This window comes from Scardinius erythrophthalmus, assembly GCF_964197995.2.
Source record: "Scardinius erythrophthalmus genome assembly, chromosome: 14".
Taxonomy (NCBI): domain Eukaryota; kingdom Metazoa; phylum Chordata; class Actinopteri; order Cypriniformes; family Leuciscidae; genus Scardinius; species Scardinius erythrophthalmus.
This window is the reverse complement of record NC_138234.1, coordinates 16,461,421-16,483,315: the sequence shown is the minus strand read 5'-3', so window position 1 is coordinate 16,483,315 and position 21,895 is coordinate 16,461,421. Positions and strand designations below refer to the sequence as shown.

The window sequence follows — 21,895 nt, the reverse complement described above, 5'->3', positions numbered from 1 at the left end:
CTCATCACTTCGTCTCCTGCTTTTGCTTTTCCCTGGCTTTCTCAGTCAAACTCTCAGGCTGATAGAAAACTGTTAATAAATGTTATGGGTACCAGACAAGACTTTCTGTTGACAAGTTTGACTGGTTTTGGACACCAGACAAAATACATGGACAGACATGGATATCTTCTGATAGGAATTTGGAGCTAATATTTGATGTCTAGATCTATCCAATCTAACACTGCTTTGTATTGCAATGCATGAGTGCAGCAATATTAAGTTTTTTTTTAAAACATACAGTGAGGAAAATAAGTATTTGAACACCCTGCTATTTTGCAAGTTCTCCCACTTAGAAATCATAGAGGGATCTGAAATTGTCATCGTAGGTGCATGTCCACTGTGAGAGACATAATCAAAAAAAAAAAATCCAGAAATCACAATGTATGATTTTTTAAACTATTTATTTGTATGATACAGCTGCAAATAAGTATTTGAACACCTGAGAAAATCAATGTTAATATTTGGTACAGTAGCCTTTGTTTGCAATTACAGAGGTCAAACGTTTCCTGTAGTTTTTCACCAGGTTTGCACACACTGCAGGAGGGATTTTGGCCCACTCCTCCACACAGATCTCTAGATCAGTCAGGTTTCTTGGCTGTCGCCGAGAAGCACGGAAGAACCTTGATATGCTTCTTACAGAGCCACTCCTTGGTTATCCTGGCTGTGTGCTTCGGGTCATTGTCATGTTGGAAGACCCAGCCTCGACCCATCTTCAATGCTCTAACTGAGGGAAGGAGGTTGTTCCCCATAATCTCGCAATACATGGCCCTGGTCATCCTCTCCTTAATACAGTGCAGTCGCCCTGTCCCATTTGCAGAAAAACACCCCCAAAGCATGATGCTACCACGCCCATGCTTCACAGTAGGGATGGTGTTCTTGGGATGGTACTCATCATTCTTCTTCCTCCAAACACGTTTAGTGGAATTATGACCAAAAAGTTCTATTTTGGTCTCATCTGACCACATGACTTTCTGCCATGACTCCTCTGGATCATCCAAATGGTCATTGGCAAACTTAAGACGGGCCTTGACATGTGCTGGTTTAAGCAGGGGAACCTTCCGTGCCATGCATGATTTCAAACCATGACGTCTTAGTGTATTACCAACAGTAACCTTGGAAACGGTGGTCCCAGCTCTTTACAGGTCATTGACCAGCTCCTCCCGTGTAGTTCTGGGCTGATTTCTCACCTTTCTTAGGATCATTGAGACCCCACGAGGTGAGATCTTGCATGGAGCCCCAGTCCGAGGGAGATTGACAGTCATGTTTAGCTTCTTCCATTTTCTAATGATTGCTCCAACAGTGGACCTTTTTTCACCAAGCTGCTTGGCAATTTCCCCATAGCCCTTTCCAGCCTTCTGGAGGTGTACAATTTTGTCTCTAGTGTCTTTGGACAGCTCTTTGGTCTTGGCCATGTTAGTAGTTGGATTCTTACTGATTGTATGGGGTGGACAGGTGTCTTTATGCAGCTAACGACCTCAAACAGGTGCGTCTAATTTAGGATAATAAATGGAGTGGAGGTGGACATTTTAAAGGCAGACTAACAGGTCTTTGAGGGTCAGAATTCTAGCTGATAGACAGGTGTTCAAATACTTATTTGCAGATGTATCATACAAATTAATAGTTAAAAAATCATATATTGTGATTTCTGGATTTTTTTTTTTTTTAGATTGTCTCTCACAGTGGACATGCACCCATGATTTCAGCCCCTCCATGATTTCCAAGTGGGAGAACTTGCAAAATAGCAGGGTGTTCAAATACTTATTTTCCTCACTGTATTTGCTCTCAAACAAAGCCGCTTCAAAACTTGTCACCATGATGGTAACTATCCTAAAACCAACATTAACAGAAATTATTCTAAATTAGCGTAACAAAACAATCTCAAGTTAACATTAATCTTGCACAAAAAAAAAGAAAAAAAAAAATTGCATTTACTCTCACTTTTGAGTGCCATGGGTAAAGCATGCTGGGAAATAGAAATCACAGCCATTTCAGTTAAGCTTAAGTTTGTCTAAATTAAAATAAATAATTTCATAAAACTCAAAACAATGAAACAGTTTAGTTTAATTAAAATATATTGGTTCTGTGAACTAGCACTGAAAGTGCTAATAATCTAATTTGACTCAACTAATTGGTTTAATTTAAGTTTGTCCTATTCAAACCAATTAATTATTTTGACTGTTAGGGTTAACGGAGTATGAAATAACAGTAAAGGACTATGGCAGAGTTAAAATAGATCACAAATTTCATTTACTTATTTTAGTGCCAGTTGTAATATTTTGGTTTTTGGTTCATGTTTCATGTCAGGCATGTTTCTTGTCTTGTCACACGATTCTCTTGCTCTCATGTGATTCGGCCTTGTGCTTCCCTATAGTCTCATGCATGTGTCATGTTGTCATTGGGTATTGTCTAATCATGTTCACAGGTGTGTCTTGTTTAGCGAATAGTCCATGTGTGTATTTAAGCCCTCATGTTTGCTGTGCATCTTTGTCTTGTATTGATGTTGTAACCCAAGATTTCAGTTCATGTTTAAAGGTATAGCGGAGGATCTTTCCGAATTTTAGATAAGACCCGCCCTCTCCACTTTTTGAAAAGTTTGATTGATTCACCAGAATGATTGACAATTAGGAGGACCAATAGTATAGGCATTCCACCCTGAAGTAAAAAAATCCTCCGCTATACCTTTAAGTTTTAGTTTTTGGTTTCAAGTCATGCCAAATCAAGTCTTTGTTTTGTATTTACATATTTTGGATTATCAATAAACTGCACATGGGTTCTCCAAGCTTGCCTCCAATGGACTAAAATTAGTAATTGACAATTCAATTATTTTTGTAATAATTGATGTAAAATTTGATATTGTGGCTTTATATGTGATAATATGTGTCATTATATTATTAACACTTTACTAACACTTTAAAGTTAGGAAGTTTTTGTCCATCATTTGTTTTTTCATCATTAGAATGGCTGCATCTGAGGCAGTCAGTCCATTATGTCATGTTTGCATCAACTTAAATGTTATTAAGATTATTGTAGCGGTAGCTATGTGGGTGCTTGTTTTTTGTTTTTTCTTTTTTTCTCATTTTTAGTTAAAATTTTACATTCTCTGCTCCTCAAATGCATAAAAGATTTTTACATATAAAGTGTTTCATAGGTAAAGAAAACTGTACTTATTCAGAGAACTAGTTCTTTAGTGTAATTTCATTTTAGACCATTGTCATATTATTGTAAAAGAAAAAAAAAAAAAAAAAAAAATTGGGGGGGGGGGGTTGGGGGAAGACAAAATGTCCTTATGGATGAACAAGTATTTTATTGTTTTTGTCTTTGTAAACAACATTTGGAGCAGAATGAATAATATCCATTTTCGCTACGCTGTGATGTCAACAAGGCACCAACTCTTGAGTCGAGTCTTAATGTAAGCAGTTCACTATGTTTCGGATATTTACAGAATCAAAAAAGTTTGTATTAGTATTATGGAGTAATTTCTATATTGTTACACGATGTCTATGTAAGACCTGAATGATTTTCTGTGTTATTTAGATGTTGATGGATATTATTCTTTCGTTGTTTGCAGTGATAATGTTACAGGCAGTGCATACTGTCAGGGGTAGTAGTGCTGCTGCGATTTTAATGTCTGCCTTTATTTCTCTTTGGATATTTAGGCTATACCTTTGCAATTCAAACTTGTAGCTATGCATTTTAAATTGTGTATATCAATACAATTTTGTCTCAGATTGTGAATGAGACTGTGAGATAAGTGTCACTATTAACAGCTGCTGAAATGCCTCTATTGCATCTCAATAGTTCCTGTTTTGACCTCACTCGTTATGATGATGTCTTAATCACATGCAAATGCTCACTTATTTCATTGATGTCAACAGACTGAAACAATCTACACCATCACCGCTTTTGATTGCTGTTAAGACATCTCTTAACAGCATTTCTTTCTTTATAGTCTGTCTGTGAAACCATGTTTCATGTAAAAACAACACAATTCTAAAGCCAATGAACAAAAACTCAGCTATATGATGTTGAACTCAATTAAAGTGTTAATTGGTGCTTATAAATCAGTACATTTATTTCTGAGTTTATTCTTCCATTTCATTATTCCTATTTTATACATTATGATCATTTTAACTGTGGTATTTATTAGATTTTTTCTTGATTTCTTTGTCCTTTTATTCATACAACAAATACAATTATTAAAATGTTTATATTAGATTGACTGAACTAAATCAGTAACTTTACATTTCCATAGATGGACAAACACAAAACATAAATGCTTAAAGTGTGTGAATTAATGAAAACATCAGTTCCATAACAGATTTATTTTTGATTTAGGCAGATCTGATGTTGATCAGCCTGAAACTGCTCCCACGACAATACACCTTCAGTGAAGCTCCTCCCACAGCATGAAGGATCAATGCTAAAATACTTTACCGATCCTATGACAAACCACAGGAGATACAAATGTGAATATATAGATTAGTGTGAATGAAGTTTTAGAACTTTTAGAAATCTTAGAACTAGAAACATTAAATTTGTCATTGCCATTGCACATACAAAATGGTAAGTTAATGATTTAATTCCTTTATTGCTATTAATGCAGTTATTAGAAAACCAAACTATTTGCATATTATGATGCTGTAAGATAGTTATTTACCTGTAATGGTTAGAGCTGGTCTCCAACACAGAAATGAACCAAAAAAAAAAAAACACGACTGTAAAGATGAGTGTCGTTTGTATTCGTTTTTATGTATAGTTTATGTTTTATTTGTTTCATGTTGTGAGAAATAATACTACAACAGAGCAGTTTTTCCTACCCCAAACACATGAAGTCAAATCTCTGCTATGATCCTGTAAGGTTTGTTTCAGGATTGTCACTATTAACAGCTCCTGAAAAGCCTGTTTAATTCATGTCAATAGATCTTGTTTTCAGCTCATTCATTATGCTGATGTCTTCAGATCACCTGTAAACTGACACTTTAAGCTCATTTCACTGGTGTTACTGTTAACTAACTGATACGAACTCTACATGATCAACACATTTCATATCTACAAGGTATCTTAAAAGCATTTATTTCATTATAGTCTGTGATAAACCATGTTTCACACAAAAAACAACAAAATTCTAAAACCTGTTATCAAAAACTCTTGAACTTTTTCTATCCAAAACACGACGTTGAACTGAGTTGAAGTGTTATTTATTCCTTACAAATTACTTTATTTATGAATTAACATTTTTTTATTCATACTTTGTTTAAGGTTTTTATTCATTAACTGTGGGATTTATTGGCATGTTTCTATATTTCTTTGTGTATTTGTTCATGCAGCAAATAAAATTAAGGGTAAACATTTATTAAAATGTTTATATTAGATTGAATCTCCAACAAAATAGAAATTCATTGAATGCGAATTTGTGGTAAAAGCAAAACCAGAAACTTTACATTTTCGTAGATGGATAAACAAAACACAATGCTTAAAATGTGTAAGAATGGATTTCTCCTGAGACTGATCTCAAGAATTTTATCCTACAATAAAACACTCTCAATAAGACGACCCTTTTTTTGGGCAGATCTGCTGTTCCTACTACACAACAATTCAACTTCACTGAAGCTCCTCCCACAGCACCAATAAATGCTGAAATAATCACGTTTTGTTTGTTGATTTTCCGTTGTGTTGCGGCTTTATTTCGTTGTGTTGTGGCCTATTTTTTTTACAGTCTATGGTTGTGGCTCATTTCCATTGTGTTGTGGATTTATTTCGTTGTGTTGTGACCTTATGTTTGCTTTTTCAATTGCGTTGTGTTATGCACTACTGGGGCACCGTAGAGTTGCCTCAGTGAGAAAAAAAAGATTTTTTTTTTACAGGAGTTGGATGTGGTTCGCGCGGGAGGGAATTATGGGTGTTGTAGTCAGGAACACGCATGGTCGCGTGAAGCGCTGAATAGAGCGGAGATATATGTTCCTTATTTCCATTGTTATATTCAGTAGAAATGGACCGAGTATTTATCACTGCAACACTGAAAGCCATGTGAATGCATGCCGAAGAGATCAATAAAGCACTAAAGCAGCATACTCTGGACGCTTCGTCTACTCATTATTTGCACGGACTTGAGTAACTATAGTGAACACACATACGGCTGCTGAGACGGAGAGCGCCGAAGAGAAAAGGGTAACACTGTTTATTCATCATTGATATTTGTACAAGTTATGTGTGTTAAGTGAAGTGGGATGCCAAAACCAGTTGAGAAACAACACTCTATACTCGAGTGTATTAGGGCTTGATATAGGCTAGCTAGCCTACATGCAACATTGAACTCTTGGTTGCCTCACATTCATAATTAGCCATAGCCTAACGTTATGCAATTTATTATACTCTTACATTTGTTTTCAATTTCTCATCAAAGATTAATCCAAGATACTGCCCATGTGGGAAGATTTTCACTCAATTATCTTAGTTCTCAGTCATAGGCTACACACTCACAAAAAAAAAAAACAATGGCTGTAACCACAGAAAGTAGTTCACGTTCCAGCATTTACATGTATTCATATAGCAGACTTTTGTACTAAATACAATTTATATTGAAAACACAAACAATTTTAAGTGTGTTTTAAATGCCATTCCAAAAATGTTTCATTAAAAACACTTGTTTACTTGCCAGATGGATCATGTGAACTCCCATCCCTCCTCTTAGATGGTATTGACCTCATGACAATCCTCCACAACAAACTTGTTTGATCTTGTTTTAATTATATATTAGCCTAATATAGAGCTATACACCCTACATTTCTGTACCATACTTGTAGTTTATGATTTTGCAAGTTTATGATAAGCTAATTGCATAAAAGTTGTGAGCTTACCAGTAAGTTAGCTTTCCAGTGGCCCCTAGAGCAAACACATTTAAAATAATTAATGATATATATATTTGTCAAGTGAGTTTTTAAGACACCGGTTTAATTTTAAACAAAATGCCTGTATATCAAGTTGACATGAACTGTTCATCTTTCCTTTTCTTATGTGCACAACACTTATGTGTTGATTATGGGCAAAACCTTTATTCAGAAATCTAAATGTATGAAGACAAAACCAAATTTCAAAAGAGATTTTATTTGTACTTTCCATGACTGCAGTGTATAAAAACTAAAAGGATTTCATATAATAAGAGACATTGGTGATTTATTAGAAGAGGAATGAAAAGACTCCATATACAATTTTTTTTTTGTATATTTTTGTACCTCCTGAACTAGGTGGTCTCGGACCGATAGCAAACGAACTCTGGGACAGTTCCCTTGAAGTGTGAAAGCAATTCGACCCAACGGACTAACAAACCAAATGGTACCAAAAGAGCACCTCCTCATCTTGAAATGTTGTGTAATTGCGCTTCTCCTTGCGAGAATGCTGTCCTGAGGAAGCCTTGATTCTTGCTTTAGCTGCATTATAACATTCGTATAGTGTTTGCGTGTGTCTTGACACAAACCACAGCACTTTGAGATCCAGAGAGCCCTATTTTAACAATCTAAGCACAGGCTAGTCGGGCTGGGGCTCGAGAGCAGGTATGCATTTGTTTTGTGAAAAGTTGTAAGAGTTTTGTGTTTACTGAAGATGTCTATAATGTGCACCACATTGACCTTCAGGCTCCTATCTAAACAAGGAGAGGTTTCTCTGCTAGTGATCTAATCCTGCTGAGTTTATTCTTACAAACTCACAAGTTCTAAAATTGGGCGACCTCTGACCGTAAGGGTAAATTTTCCATTACATGACAAAGCAGGTTTTTTTAGTTCAGTATATCCTGACTCAAAATAAAGTCAGATCTCTGCTGTTGATCTGTAAAGCTTGTTTCAGGAGTGTCACTATTAACAGCTGCTAAAAAGCCTCTATTTTGAATGTCTATAGTTTAATAGTTTTCAGCTCATTCATTATGCTGATGTCTTCAATCACCTGTAAACTGACACTTAAAGCTCATTTCACTGGTGTCAACAGACTGAGACAAACTGCATAATCACCACTTTTGAAATCTACTATTTATTTTGTTATAGGCTAATCAGTGATATGTTTTATGTAAAAACGACTACAAACTAAAAAACAATTAATAAAAATACATCTAAATATGTTGCTTATTAATCTGTTAGTTTTAGTTTAGATTATCCTACTGTATATTCTTACATTTTCTTTATATTTGTATTATTTTTTTAATTATGGTATTTATTCATGTTTTTTCTACATGTCCATTACAACTGTACATTTTGATAGATGAACATAAATGCATACAATGTGTAAAATTGTGAAAACAAATTTGATGATTTATTTTTGATGTGGGCAGATCTCCTCCTCCTACCACACACTGATTCCCCTTCAGTGAAGCTCCTCCCACTGCAGTTCACCAATAAATGCTGGATTATTCCCATCAGTCTACAAGTGAAGAAGATTGAGGACAGTGAGAACATGAGTGATCCAGAACTCTGCAGGATAAAAGATGAAGATACTGAAGAACAAAGAGGTTGGTGTTTATTTTTGATTCTTTTTAATGATGCTGAAGATCATTAAGGTTATAAAACTTCCAGCAGTTCAACAGATTTTGTGGTTGTAGTAAAACAAAAAAGAAAAGAAAAGCTATAGGAGCTGTGAAATAACATAGTTAAAGTAAAAAAAAAACATACAGAGCACTTTCCATGAACTGGGTAGAAAATATCCTGAAACTCAAATAAAACATTTATATAGGTTGTCAATAGGGATGCACTGATCCAATATTAAGTATCTATCAGCTCCGATACTGCATTTTTTGGACAGGACTGATACAAATACAATACTTTTCGTACTCGTGGTTGTTACTGTTAAGCTCCACAAAAGGCAAAAAAGCATAGTAAAGCTCCTGAAACGTTTTTGTGCAGTATGTTGTGTTGGACAGATTAAAGCTGCTGTTGGCAAGATTTTTTAAATCATATTCACTGAAACCGACACTATGCTCTGACAGAACAACATAAATCAGCTGGTTCTAGAAAAAAAACTGCGCTTCTACCTCCACCTGGTGCCTGTTATTTGTTTTGCAAAAATCCACCGCTCCCGGTTCTTCTGGTCCAATCAGCGTGTGAGATCTGACCGTCAATCACAGTTCGTGCACACGCCACAGATCCCCCCTCCCCCGCGCACGTTACAATATCACATGCACACGCCTGAAGTTCCCAGGTGTGTTGGATTGTATGAAGTGTGATGGTGGAGAGAAAATCTACTAACAAGCTTCCAATTCCTCGGTTATTGCTATCTATGGGTAGATTAGCCTACCTCCGAGTCCATGGTGTTGATCGATGCTGAAGAGACGGACACGTTCACAGAAAATCTGGTGCACACGCACTGAAGTGCACGTACTCGATGGGAGAGTGCTAGCTGGTAGTGGGGGAGGGGCATGAGAGTTGTAGGCTAAACATTCAAAAATTTGGCTAAGTCCACTCAATCTGCCAGATTTGCCGACTTCAGCTTTAATATTTACTCTTCAGAAACTCTTTCTCAGCCATCCTCTATTCAGCATTTAAACAGCATGTCACTTTTTTACGACAGTCAGCGCGGTAAAACTCACTCCGAGATGATTCAATACCCCCTATTTTATACTTGATCTGTAGATAAAGGTCTGTGGATTTGCATATAATTACTTATCTAGCCAGAGTTATATATAAATGTTATAAATAGTTTAGATGTATATATAAATCTTAAAGGAGTAGTTCACTTTTAAAATGAAAATTCTGTCATCATTTACTCACCCTCATGTTGTTTCAAACCTGTATGAATTTCTTTCTTCTGCTGAACACAAAGGAAGATATTTAGAAGAATGTCAGTAACAAGACTGACTTTTTGGGTCCCATTGACATCCATAGTATATTTTTTTCCTACTATGGAAGTCAATGGGACCCAAAAACTGTCTGGTTACTGACATTCTTCTAAATATCTTCCTTTGTGTTCAGCAGAAGAATGAAATTCATACAGGTTTGAAACAACATGAGGGTGAGTAAATGATGACAGAATTTTCATTTTAAAAGTGAACTACTCCTTTAATGTAATGTACATTTTTCATAAATGTATTTTCTTTGAATACAAAAAGCAATTTTTTAATTTGTTTTAACATTTTACCAGATTTCAATTACACTTATGGTCACCCATTCACATGATTTTATTAATTTCTAGAAATAAACATAAAAAAAAAATGTTTTTAATTTTATAAAAAGTTTGTGAGAATGGGGGTGTTTCATTCATTATTATTAGTGTTTTGTTGTTGTTATTAATAATTGCTCATATACCAAATCCAAAGTATTTATTCAAATTCAAAGAGATTATGACTGGTGTTGTTTATTGTAAGTGTTTGTTGCCTTTTTGGACTTGTTGCCTTCGACCTGCACTGTCTGTTCCTCTGTCTCCTCATCTAATGGGCCTACCGATTTCGCCACCTTCTCTGGGCCAGCATCCTCTAACCTGGTCTTTTTAGGGGACTCTCCTCTCAGGGTGAATGAGAGGATGCTTAATTGCTTTTTACCTTACATTTTTGAAAGAGAAAGACAGATACAATGATTAATGCATCCATGGCCAGGATATAATAAAAGACAAATATAAAACAAATATAAAAGACATTATTTTAAAAGTGACCTATAATATCTACTATGCAATACACTTTAATTTATTTAGTGCTAATAAAATTATTAAGCCTATTTGGGGAGAGAGATGTTTATAATGTGACTATGTCAGTCATCGTGTGGTAACGAAAATATGACTAAGCCTAGATTACTTTATCTGAGCAGGTGTTGTCAGTGAACAGGCTGTAAAACTGTTGGCTAAGTTACACACTCATGAAAAACTGATGCTAATTATCTGGGAAACATTCTCTAACGGCAGTCACTATTTGTGTCAAACAAGTTGTGAATTTGTTGTAACATTAAAATAGGAGATCCTCAAAGTGATGCTCGGAGCTTTGGAGTGATTTTCTCTATGGGTGAACGAAACTATCGGGCATGTGAACAATTCCAGGATATGCTTAGTTTCATTGGTTGTTGCGTTAAATCTTACCCAGATACAATAGTGCTATTGTCTGATTGGCTATTGTGTAGCCCTTTTCTTATTTTGATTGTCTGATACGTCGTGGCAGGCACGACCACGACGTGCTTGATTCCTGCCGAACCGTGAGAGCTGCACAGCCAGAGAAATGTTGGGCGCTGCGGCATATTAAATATATTATAAATAGTTTTTCCGCGTGAGAAATACAATGTGTGGCGGGAATGCTTGACTAAAGACCGAAATAAGTGACTGTCACGCTCAATGCGTGACACTTAAGAGCACTGGGTGCAACGGATCGTACAGTTGATCTGTGATCCATATGGGACGGGCCCCACGGTTCGGCACGCATGTGATTCGTGGATTAACTGCTAAGATTTACCATCTTAGAGTGAAAGGTTATCATTTGGACGTGTTTTGTCTTGCCAATTTGCACATTTTAAATGCAAAGAAAAGGTGAAAATCAGGACTCACGCTGTTATCTGTGCGCAGTTATAACTTTCATACAGCGTCTGTCTACTTTCTGCTATTACATCAGTGTTCACTTTCCCCCTTCACATTTCTCTCTTTGATTTTTTTTATGATTTACTGAAAACTTTTTTACTTTCATTTTAGACTTGCAGGAGGAGAATGAGGAGAGCAAAGAACTGAGTGAAGCGGAGGAGAAACATGTCAAAAAAGGACATAAATCTTTGAGTCACTCACAGACTAAAATAAATTTTTTATTGAAAGGAAGATCAAACAAATCTTTCACCTGCTCTCAGTGTGGAAAGAGTTTCTCATACAAACATAGTCTTAAACTTCACATGAAAATTCACACCAGAGAGAAGCCACACTCATGTGATCAGTGTGGGAAGAGTTTCACATTCAAAGGACACCTTTTTGAACACATGAGAATCCACACTGCAGGGAAACCTTTCACATGTGATCAGTGTGGAAAGAGTTTCTCATACAAACAAAGTCTTAAACTTCACATGAAAATTCACACCGGAGAGAAGCCTTTCACATGTGATCAGTGTGGGAAGAGTTACACACATTTAAGCGCTTTTAAATCACATCTACGTTCTCATTCAGGAGAAAGACCATTTAACTGTGATCAGTGTGGTAAAAACTTTAATGCAGAATACCTGAAGATCCACCTGAAAGTTCACACAAAGGAGAAGCCTTACGTGTGTTCTTTGTGTGGAAAGAGTTTTAGTCACCTGAGTGCTTTAAAATTACACCAGAAAAGACACAGTGGTGTGAAGAATCACATGTGCTTTGATTGTGGAAAGACTTTTCTTACAAATGCTGAACTGAAACAGCACCAGAGAATTCACAATGGAGAAAAACCTTACAAGTGTTCACACTGTGACAAGAGATTCATTCAGTTAGGACACATGAAAACACATGAGCGGATTCACACCGGAGAAAAACTGTATCACTGCCCTTCGTGTGGGAAGAGTTTCACTCATTCAGCTTCTCTACTCTATCATACAAAAAAACAATGTCTGAAATCATGACCATGAATCATGTTTAAATTCATCTTCAGATCCAGCTCTTTCAAAGGCAATGCTGTGTCCTCTTCAAACGTGACTATTCAAGTTCTATCTTGGTCTCATCAGACCAGAGAATCTTATTTGTCACCATCTTGGAGTCCTTCAGGTGGGCTTTCATGTGTCTTGCACTGAGGAGAGGCTTCCGTCGGGCCACTCTGCCATAAAGCCCCGAATGGTGGATGGCTGCAGTGATGGTTGACTTACTACAACTTTCTCCCATCTCCCGACTGCATCTCTGGAGCTCAGCCACAGTGATCTTTGGGTTCTTCTTTACCTCTCTCACCAAGGCTCTTCTCCCCCGATAGCTCAGTTTGGCCGGACGGCCAGCTCTAGGAAGGGTTCTGGTCATCCCAAATGTCTTCTATTTAAGGATTATGGAGGCCACTGTGCTCTTAGGAACCTTAAGTGCAGCAGAAATTTTTTTGTAACCTTGGCCAGATCTGTGCCTTGCCACAATTCTGTCTCTGAGCTCTTCAGGCAGTTCCTTTGACCTCATGATTCTCATTTGCTCTGACACTGAACTGTGAGCTGTAAGGTCTTATATAGACAGGTGTGTGGCTTTCCTAATCAAGTCCAATCAGTATAATCAAACACAGCTGGACTCAAATGAAGGTGTAGAACCATCTCAAGGATGATCAGAAGAAATGGACAGCACATGAGTTAAATATATGAGTGTCACAGCAAAGGGTCTGAATACTTAGGACCATGTAATATTTCAGTTTTTCTTTTTTAATAAATGTGCAAAAATGTCAACAATTCTGTGTTTTTCTGTCAATATGGGGTGCTGTGTGTACAATAATGAGGAAAAAAAAAAGAACTTAAATGATTTTAGCAAATGGCTGCAATATAACAAAGAGTGAAAAATTTAAGGGGGTCTGAATACTTTCCGTACCCACTGTATATACACAAAATTTTAAATCTAGTGCATGTTCGCAAAAAAATGAAGTGGTGCTCATTGCAGAGCAAAATGGCTGTAACTTGACCATGGACCAGCTTCAATCGATCAATCAATCAAATTTTATTTCTAAAGCATGTTTTAAAACAACCCTAGTTGACCAAAGTGCTTTACAGACCCAAACTCACAACACATATAGACAAACACACCATAAAACAAAACGAAGCACTAAATAAACCACATGTAGCTAAGGACAATTAAAAGCAGCAGAAAAGAGATGGGTCTTCAACTTAGATTTAAAACACTCAATGGAATCACAGGATTTTATGTGTAAAGGGAGACTATTCCAAAGACGCGGTGCTGCTACCTCAAAGGCCCGATCTCCCTTAGTTTTCAACCTAGATTTTGGAACATTTAAAATTAAGCTTTGAGAGGATCTTAGTGGTCTAGCAGCAACATGATGCTGTAACAAACTCGAGATATAGACATGTAAGCCATTAAACGGACCTTGAATTGTACCCTATACTCAACAGGGAACCAATGCAGAGAAGCCAGCACCAGAAAGATACTTGAATATTTCATGGTGCCAGTCAACAGTCTGGCCGAAGCATTCTGTGACAGCTGCAGCCGTGAAAGCAACTTCTTAGACAAACCCAAATAAACAGAATTACAGTAATCCAATCTGGACGTTTCCATATCTTTAAAAGACAGGAAGCCTTTCAATTTGGCAATGCCCCTCAATTGAAAAAAGCTACTCCACAGTGTTTATTTGTTTATCGAATTTCAGTTCGGAATCAAAAATCACACAAAGGTTCCTCCCCTGAGTACTAACATTAGAGGCTAAAGGGTTCAAGTAAAATGCAATCTGATTTGCTAGCTTTGGTGGGCCAATAATCATCACTTCATATTTAGATTCATTCAACTGAAGGAAACTTAATGCCATCCACAGCTTTATTTCGTCCAGACAGTCAAGCAACACTGACCATTTCGAGATGTCATTCGGTTTCAAAGGAAGATACAACTGGGTATCATCGGCATTACAATGGTATGCCACGCCATACTTTTGACCGATTAATCCCAGAGGTAACATATATAATGAAAAGAAGACAGGGCCGAGACAAGAACCTTGAGGGACCCCAGAGATGATGGGCCGAGTGGAGGAAATAGAAGGTTCTCTCCTGTAGATACGATGTAGCCACCTTAATACAGTTCCCCTAATGCTCACCCACAGACTCAGATGCTAAAGGAGATCCACTATCGAAGGCTGCACTCAGATCCGGCAGCACAGTTCCCAGAATCCACGGACAAAAGCAAGTCATTGGTCACCTTAAGAAGGGCAGTTTCAGTACTATGCTGAGGTCTGAAACCCAACTAAAATGTATCAAAAATATTATTTTTATTAAAAAAATCTCTGAGACAAACTGCATAATCACCACTTTTGAAATCTACAATTTATTTTGTTATAGACAGTGTTTTTTAAATGACTACAAACTAAAAACAATTAATACAAATTAATCTAAATGTGTTATTTGTTGCTTATTAATCTGTAGATTCATTTCTGAATTAGTTGATCCTACTGTATTTTTATTCTTACATTTTCTTAAAGGAGCTGTATGTAGGATTGTGGCCAAAACTGGTACTGCAATCACTTTAAAAATACTGTAGAGAGGTGTATCCCCTCCCCCTCCCCCCTGACTCGAGGTTGCCAGATAAGCTGCAGGATTCAGCAGAAACGTAGACTGCTTCAATGGTCATACAGGTCAACTTGCAGCATGTGTAACTTATAGGGTTGCCAACTTCAGAAAAGGAAAATACAGGACAATCGTGGTTATTTATAGGAAAATGAGAGACACTCAAAACTGTACATCATTTCAGTGTCTGCAGTTAAATATGTGTTTAAAAGGTTATCAGACATGGACACATTTGTATTGCTTTACCTATTTATGTATTTAATTCATACATAAAATACAAAAAGTCATACATAAAAAAAATCACATTACAAACGAACCATCATTCAAAATAGCAGCATTTATCTAAAATAGAAAGCTTTTTAACATTATATAGGCTTACAGTTCAAAAGTTTGGGAGATTATTTTTTTGGAAAAAAAATTAAAGAAAGTATTTGCCTACTTTTATTCAGCAAGGATGCATTACATTAATCAAAAGTGACAGTAAAGACATTTTTAATGTTACAAAAGCTTTCTATTTACTTTCTAAGGCTTTTTTTTTTACATTAATAATAATCAGAAATGTTTTTTGAGCATATTATTCCTTCAGGTAGATTACATGTTTTCTTGCGTGGCTGGATGTTAGACTCATGGCATGAACAATAATCACGTTGTTTGCATTCGCCAAAATTGTTTTGCCGAAATCAAAACGTGGACAGTAAAAGGTTATTACCGTTAGCGCGAGACGAGTCCGGCTTGAAGCGGAAGCAACCAGACAGCAAAGGATTATGTTCGCAAATCAAACAATGATTTGTCTAAAAACAGTGATTAAAAAAAACTGTGATTGGATGATGACAGGTGTCGGTGATCATTCTCAAGTGTCGTGGTCAGCACTGCTGCTGTTGCTATTGTATCAGTCAGTGGTTAGATCAGCTTGTCAAAAAACGGGACATGGGAGGTCACGCACGGGACAAATATATTAGGCCCAAAATACGGGACGTTCCACCTAATTCGGGACAGTTGGCAACCCTAGTAACTAAGTCCACGATATACTGTACGTGAAGAACGAATGACGAATCTTTTTTTTTCTGAGGTAAAGTTAGGCTTCTGTCTCTGTTGTTTTCCTCAGCGTCTCCGCATAATGACAGAGAAACGGGCTCCATAATGCATTGCTAATACGTCCATGTGAGCTAATGTTACGTTACTTTGCACGAACATGCATAACTTTGTTCGACTGTCATGAATATATGAAATGTCCATTGACATCAAGTACAAGTTAGCCAAGCATAGATGAATCTTACCTGTCCAGGAGAAAATTAGCAACGTCGCGTCTGTGTTCAAATTCTTCTCCTTTTTCAGCCGTCTCCATCTTTCAAAAGCATCTCCAATACAAATTCTGTTTTTATTTCGGACTTTGTCACGACGAATTTCTGAATTATAACGAGGTCTGTTTGATTTAGTAACGTTAGACATTTTTATCCGACTAGAGTTAGGGTAGGTATACCCTAACAGGTAACAGAGCTGGCAACCCGGATCCCGAAACACTACTGACTTCGTGATTGGTCGATAGGTGGAGGGAGGCGCATCAGGCCAAAACACAAAATGACAACATCAACATCAGTTGAGGGCTGCAAGTCCACTTTTTAAATGACAATATCCTAGCCATACTACTGTTGTCAGTGATATAAGTATTTGAAATGAATATGATTTCTTAATGTCTGGTGACACATCAGGGCCATTTTATGATTAATTGAAATGGATTTCTTACATACAGCTCCTTTAATATTTGGATTCTTTTCATTCTGATATTTATTCATGTTTTTCTACAGGTCTGTGTCATTTTATTCACAGTGCAAACAAAAATAAGATAACATAAAATGTTTAAAGTAGATACATTCACTGACAAAACATAAAAAAACATAAAATATAAATTTGTTTAAAAAAATCAGTAACTGTACATTTTGATAGCTGAAAATACAATGTGTAAAATTGTGAAAAAAAATTGATGATTTATTTTTTATTTGGGCAGATCTGCTCCTCCTACCACACACTGATTCCCCTTCAGTGAAGCCTTAAAGTAGTAAAGCAGTAAAATCTTAATGTAATATACATTTTTCAAGAATGTATTTTATAACAATATTCCCCACTAAACTTAACATTTCATAATGTTATAAAATTATTTTTTTAATAAAGGTTTTTTTATATATTATAAAATTACTGTGCACCAATTTTTTTTTTTTTTTTTTTTTGGTGCTGAAAAATTACACTCTCCTTACAATATATTTTGTGTTGTGGTATTGATAATTTTTTTTTCATTTGTTGTTTTTCTCTATAATTCTCTATAATAAGTAATGTGTGTATTTAGTGCAATGTGTTTAGTAACCAGTTCCACACACAGAGTTATAGATATACTACAATTATCAAGAAAAAAATGCAATGTTTTCGGATCGGTATCAGCCGATACTAAGAATTTGGAATATCGGATGGTTTATGAAAATATGGTATCGGTGCATCCCTAGTTGTCAACACTCAAACTAAATACTATCCAAGAGGTTTTATATTACATTTTACATCTGGTTCATAATTTTTGCAACCATGTTACTAAACTTTTGTTGTAAATAGTGAATTTTTTTTATTCATTTGTAGAAATAAACATATAATAAAAAAATTAAAAAAAATTTTTTAACTATACATTTTTTTCCTTAATAGGAAACAGGAAAGCAAATTTTGCGTAAATTAACCAAATACTTTAATTTATAGTGAGGGGTGCACATACATAACTGGTGCACGTGGTAAAAATGAACGATGCGCACCAGAAAACGTGGAGGGAAGTGCTTTTGAGTACCAACATGTTTGGGGACAGGGACAAGTTTACTCACTGGAGTAGCATTTTTCTCCATCTTTGGTAAAATTTGGTAAGCAATCATGATGATAAGTGTGTTCATTAATTATTAGGGGTGCAATGGATCGTATAGTTGATCTGTGATCCATATGGGACAGGCCCCACGGTTCGGCACACGTGATTCGTGGATTAACTGCTAAGTTTTACCATTTTAGAGTGAAAGTTACCGTTGCCAAAAGTATCATTTGGGCGTGTTTTGTCTTGCCAATTTACACATTTTAAACACAGAAGAAGAGGTGAAAATCAGGACTCACGCTGTTATCTGTGCGCAGTTATAACTTTCGTACAGCATCTGTCTACTTTCTGCTGTTACATCAGTGTTCACTTTCCCCCTTCACATTTCTCTCTTTGACATTTTTTATGATTTACAGAAAACTTTTTTCTTTCATTTTAGACTTGCAGGAGAATGTGGAGAGCAAAGAACTGAGTGAAGCGGAGGAGAAACAACATGATGTCAAAAAAATCTTAAATAAATCTTTGAGTCACTCACAGAAAAGAAGATCAAACAAATCTTTCACCTGCTCTCAGTGTGGAAAGAGTTTCTCATGCAAACAAAGTCTTAAACGTCACATGAGAATCCACACTGGAGAGAAGCCGCACACATGTGATCAGTGTGGGAAGAGTTTCACATACAAAGGACACCTTATTGAACACATGAGAATCCACACTGGAGAGAAGCCGTACACATGTGATCGGTGTGGGAAGAGTTTCAAACAAAAAGGAAACCTTAACGAACACATGAGAATCCACACTGGAGAGAAGCCGTACACATGTGAGCAGTGTGGGAAGAGTTTCACACAATTAGGCTATTTTAAATCACATCTGCGTTATCATTCAGGAGAAAGACCATTTAACTGTGATCAGTGTGGTAAAAACTTTGTTAGGGCAGGTACGCTGAAGGACCATCTGAAAGTTCATACTAAGGAGAAGCTTCACGTGTGTTCTTTTTGTGGAAAGAGTTTTAATCACCTGAGTGCTTTAAAATTACACCAGAAAATACACAGTGGTGTGAAGAATCACATGTGCTTTGATTGTGGAAAGACTTTTATTACAAATGCTGAACTGAAACAGCACCAGAGAATTCACACTGGAGAAAAACCTTATAAGTGTTCACACTGTAACCAGAGATTCAGTACGTCATCATCTCTAAAATCACATGAGCTGATCCACACTGGAGAAAAACCTTATAAGTGTTCACACTGTGAGAAGAGATTCAGTCAGTTAGGAAACATGAAATCACATGAGCGGATTCACACCGGAGAAAAACCGTATCACTGCCTTCTGTGTGGGAAGAGTTTCACTCATTCAGGTTCTCTACTCTATCATACAAAAAACAAATGTCTGAAATCATGATATAATGTTTGAATTCATCTTCAGATCCAGCTCTTCCAAATACAATGCTGCGTCCTCGTCAAACGTGACTCAATAACATAAATCAGGACCTTTATAAAAAAGCTAAAAACCGCCACCTAGTGCACATCTTTCTCTTGTATGGGTGATGTATCTGTAATGACCTGATCAGTATCAGTCCTTTTGTTATTTTGTTTATTTCAGAAATATGTGGGTCTGATCAATATTCATTTATTGTCTTATTTCTTAAATATGTGGGTTATTGTATTTTGTTTGATAAAGTGTTTAATGCATATGCACGAAGATTTATCATTTAATTATTTCTGTATTGTTCAGATGTGCCTGGTAATTTAACAGTTGTGTTGTGTTTTCTTTAAAATGTTTTGAGGATGGTTCATTCAGTAAGAGAAGCTCACTTATCAATCTGTTAATGTTAGAGATTTAGTGATTTATAAAGTATCCTGTTGAACTATGTGAAATCCCGCGAGAGACGAGAACGGAAACGGGAAGCGGGGAAAGGGAAAAAAAAGGAAACTGAGCACGAGGGCTAGTCTGCTATAACACAGAGTTTGTGGGCTTAACGCTTTAAGTTGGACTATAATTTGTTTTATCAGAAACCGCGCTCTCTGCGCAGGAGTTTGTGACTGAGGGAAAGTGAAATACCACCGGAGGTGTGTGTTTTTTGGACTGTGACGTGAGTTTAAGCCTGTTAGCCTCTTTGGCTAAATTAGCTTGTGGTTTTGCAGTAACGTTAATGTCACCCGGTCGTGAGAGTGATCACATACACATCGTTTGCCTGCTGGACGAGAGAAGACAGTATCGAGAAGAGGTTCGCTGGCTGACGCAGATGTTTTCTTCATTGGGGACCGTTTGGCTGTCGATGCTGGACGTATGACTGATTAACCCTCGCTGTGCCGCTTGCAAACGGAATTCGCCCAGAGAATGTCTAATAGATGGGTTTCCGTTTCGCGAATTACCCAATATCCTCTGCGGCGCACCGCCATGTTGTGTGTCAAAGCTGTCAGTAAGCCACTGTGCTGCATTAATAGAAAGCCAGTTAATATAAAGTATTTTTGACTCTTTTGTGTTGAGAGAACAATGACAAATTCCTCCAAACCTGGCGACAAGGTGAAGGTTATTTACAGGGACACATTAGACTATGTTTGCAAGGCAAGATATGATGAGAAATTGAGTTATATCGATGGAAAGGATCCTTACACAATGTCGAAAGAGGACTGGTTATGTAGGCTAATCCTGCGGCATACCCTGATATTCAGGAAATGGACATTGCCAAGTATCTCATCCACACCGTAGGTGCGTACACTTTTGACGAATTAAGAGGAAGAAAGTCTCTGGAAGCATACAATTATTTTGTTAGAATGTGCGAGTTAAAATTTTATATGGTCGCATTTGTGCGAGTGCATGGTCATGTACTACTCAGTTAAATTCACGCATGAATTCTCCTGCATTGAACTTGTTTTAGCGCCCGCCAAAGTGAATTTTTGTGCCGCCAAAGTCTTATTTGATCGGTGAGGAATGTAGATGAACTGGGTGCATGTTTAACTGAAAGAACGAGCAGAGAGAGAGAGCGCGCGCACTCTCTCTCTCTCTCTTCGGAGCCAGGCGAAAGTGAAACCGATATCGAAAAATGAATGCGTTTTTTTCCTGTTTACACTCATGTGAGCATGAGCATGTGAAATGTGAGAATTGGGTCCAATTTTACTGACAGTGTAAACAAGACATTTAATAGGCTTTCATGTAAGACAGACACCACCAGAGAGAGATATATACACAAAATTTTAAATCTAGTGCATGTTTGCAGAAAATTCAAGTGGTGCTCATTGTAGAGCAAAATGGCTGTAACTTGACCATGGACCAGCTTCAATCAATCAATCAAATTTTATTTTTAAAGCACGTTTAAAACAACCCTAGTTGACCAAAGTGCTTTACAAACCCAAACTTACAACACATATAGACAAACACACCATAAAACAAAACGAAGCACTAAATAAACCACATGTAGCTAAGGACAATTAAAAGCAAAGGGAGTGTAGTCTCCCTTTTATGTGTAAAGGGAGACTATTCCAAAGATGCGGTGCTGCTACCACAAAGGCCTGATCTCCCTTAGTTTTCAACCTAGATTTTGGAACATTTAAAATTAAGCTTTGATAGGATCTTAGTGGTCTAGCAGCAACATGATGCTGTAACAAACTCGAGATATAGACATGTAAGCCATTAAAAGGACCTTGAATTGTACTCTATACTCAACAGGGAACCAATGCAGAGAAGTCAGCACCGGAAAGATACTTGAATATTTCATGGTGCCAGTCAACAGTCTGGCCGAAGCATTCTGTGACAGCCGTGAAAGCAACTTCTTAGACAAACCCAAATAAACAGAATTACAGTAATCCAATCTGGACGTTTCCATATCTTTAAAAGACAGGAAGCCTTTCAATTTGGCAATGCCCCTCAATTG

The 21,895-nt window shown here is 36.8% G+C and overlaps 1 protein-coding gene across 2 annotated transcripts; it reads left to right on the top strand.

Annotated features, from left to right (window-relative positions):
• The first annotated feature begins 5,868 nt into the window (after positions 1-5,868).
• LOC308702560 (uncharacterized protein) lies at positions 5,869-19,722 on the top strand. 2 transcript variants are annotated; one of them, XM_081385513.1, is made up of 3 exons: positions 5,869-6,207; positions 8,357-8,533; positions 18,464-19,722. In XM_081385513.1, the coding sequence occupies exons 2-3, from the start codon at positions 8,479-8,481 to the stop codon at positions 19,420-19,422; spliced, it is 1,014 nt and encodes a 337-aa protein (XP_081241639.1). In that variant the 5' UTR covers positions 5,869-6,207; positions 8,357-8,478; the 3' UTR covers positions 19,423-19,722. The 2 variants fall into 2 exon arrangements, with proteins under 2 accessions (XP_081241639.1, XP_081241640.1); XM_081385514.1 differs by lacking the exon at positions 18,464-19,722 and adding an exon at positions 11,683-13,357 and having other exon boundaries at positions 5,926-6,207.
• Positions 19,723-21,895: the final 2,173 nt, after the last annotated feature.

Bases quoted from the DNA above. Each gene is read 5' to 3' on its own strand.
- LOC308702560 (XM_081385513.1), top strand. From the start codon at position 8,479: ATGAGTGATCCAGAACTCTGCAGGATAAAAGATGAAGATACTGAAGAA. The intron at 8,534-18,463 runs GTTGGTGTTTAT...CTTTCATTTTAG, and splicing joins AGATACTGAAGAACAAAGAG to ACTTGCAGGAGAATGTGGAG.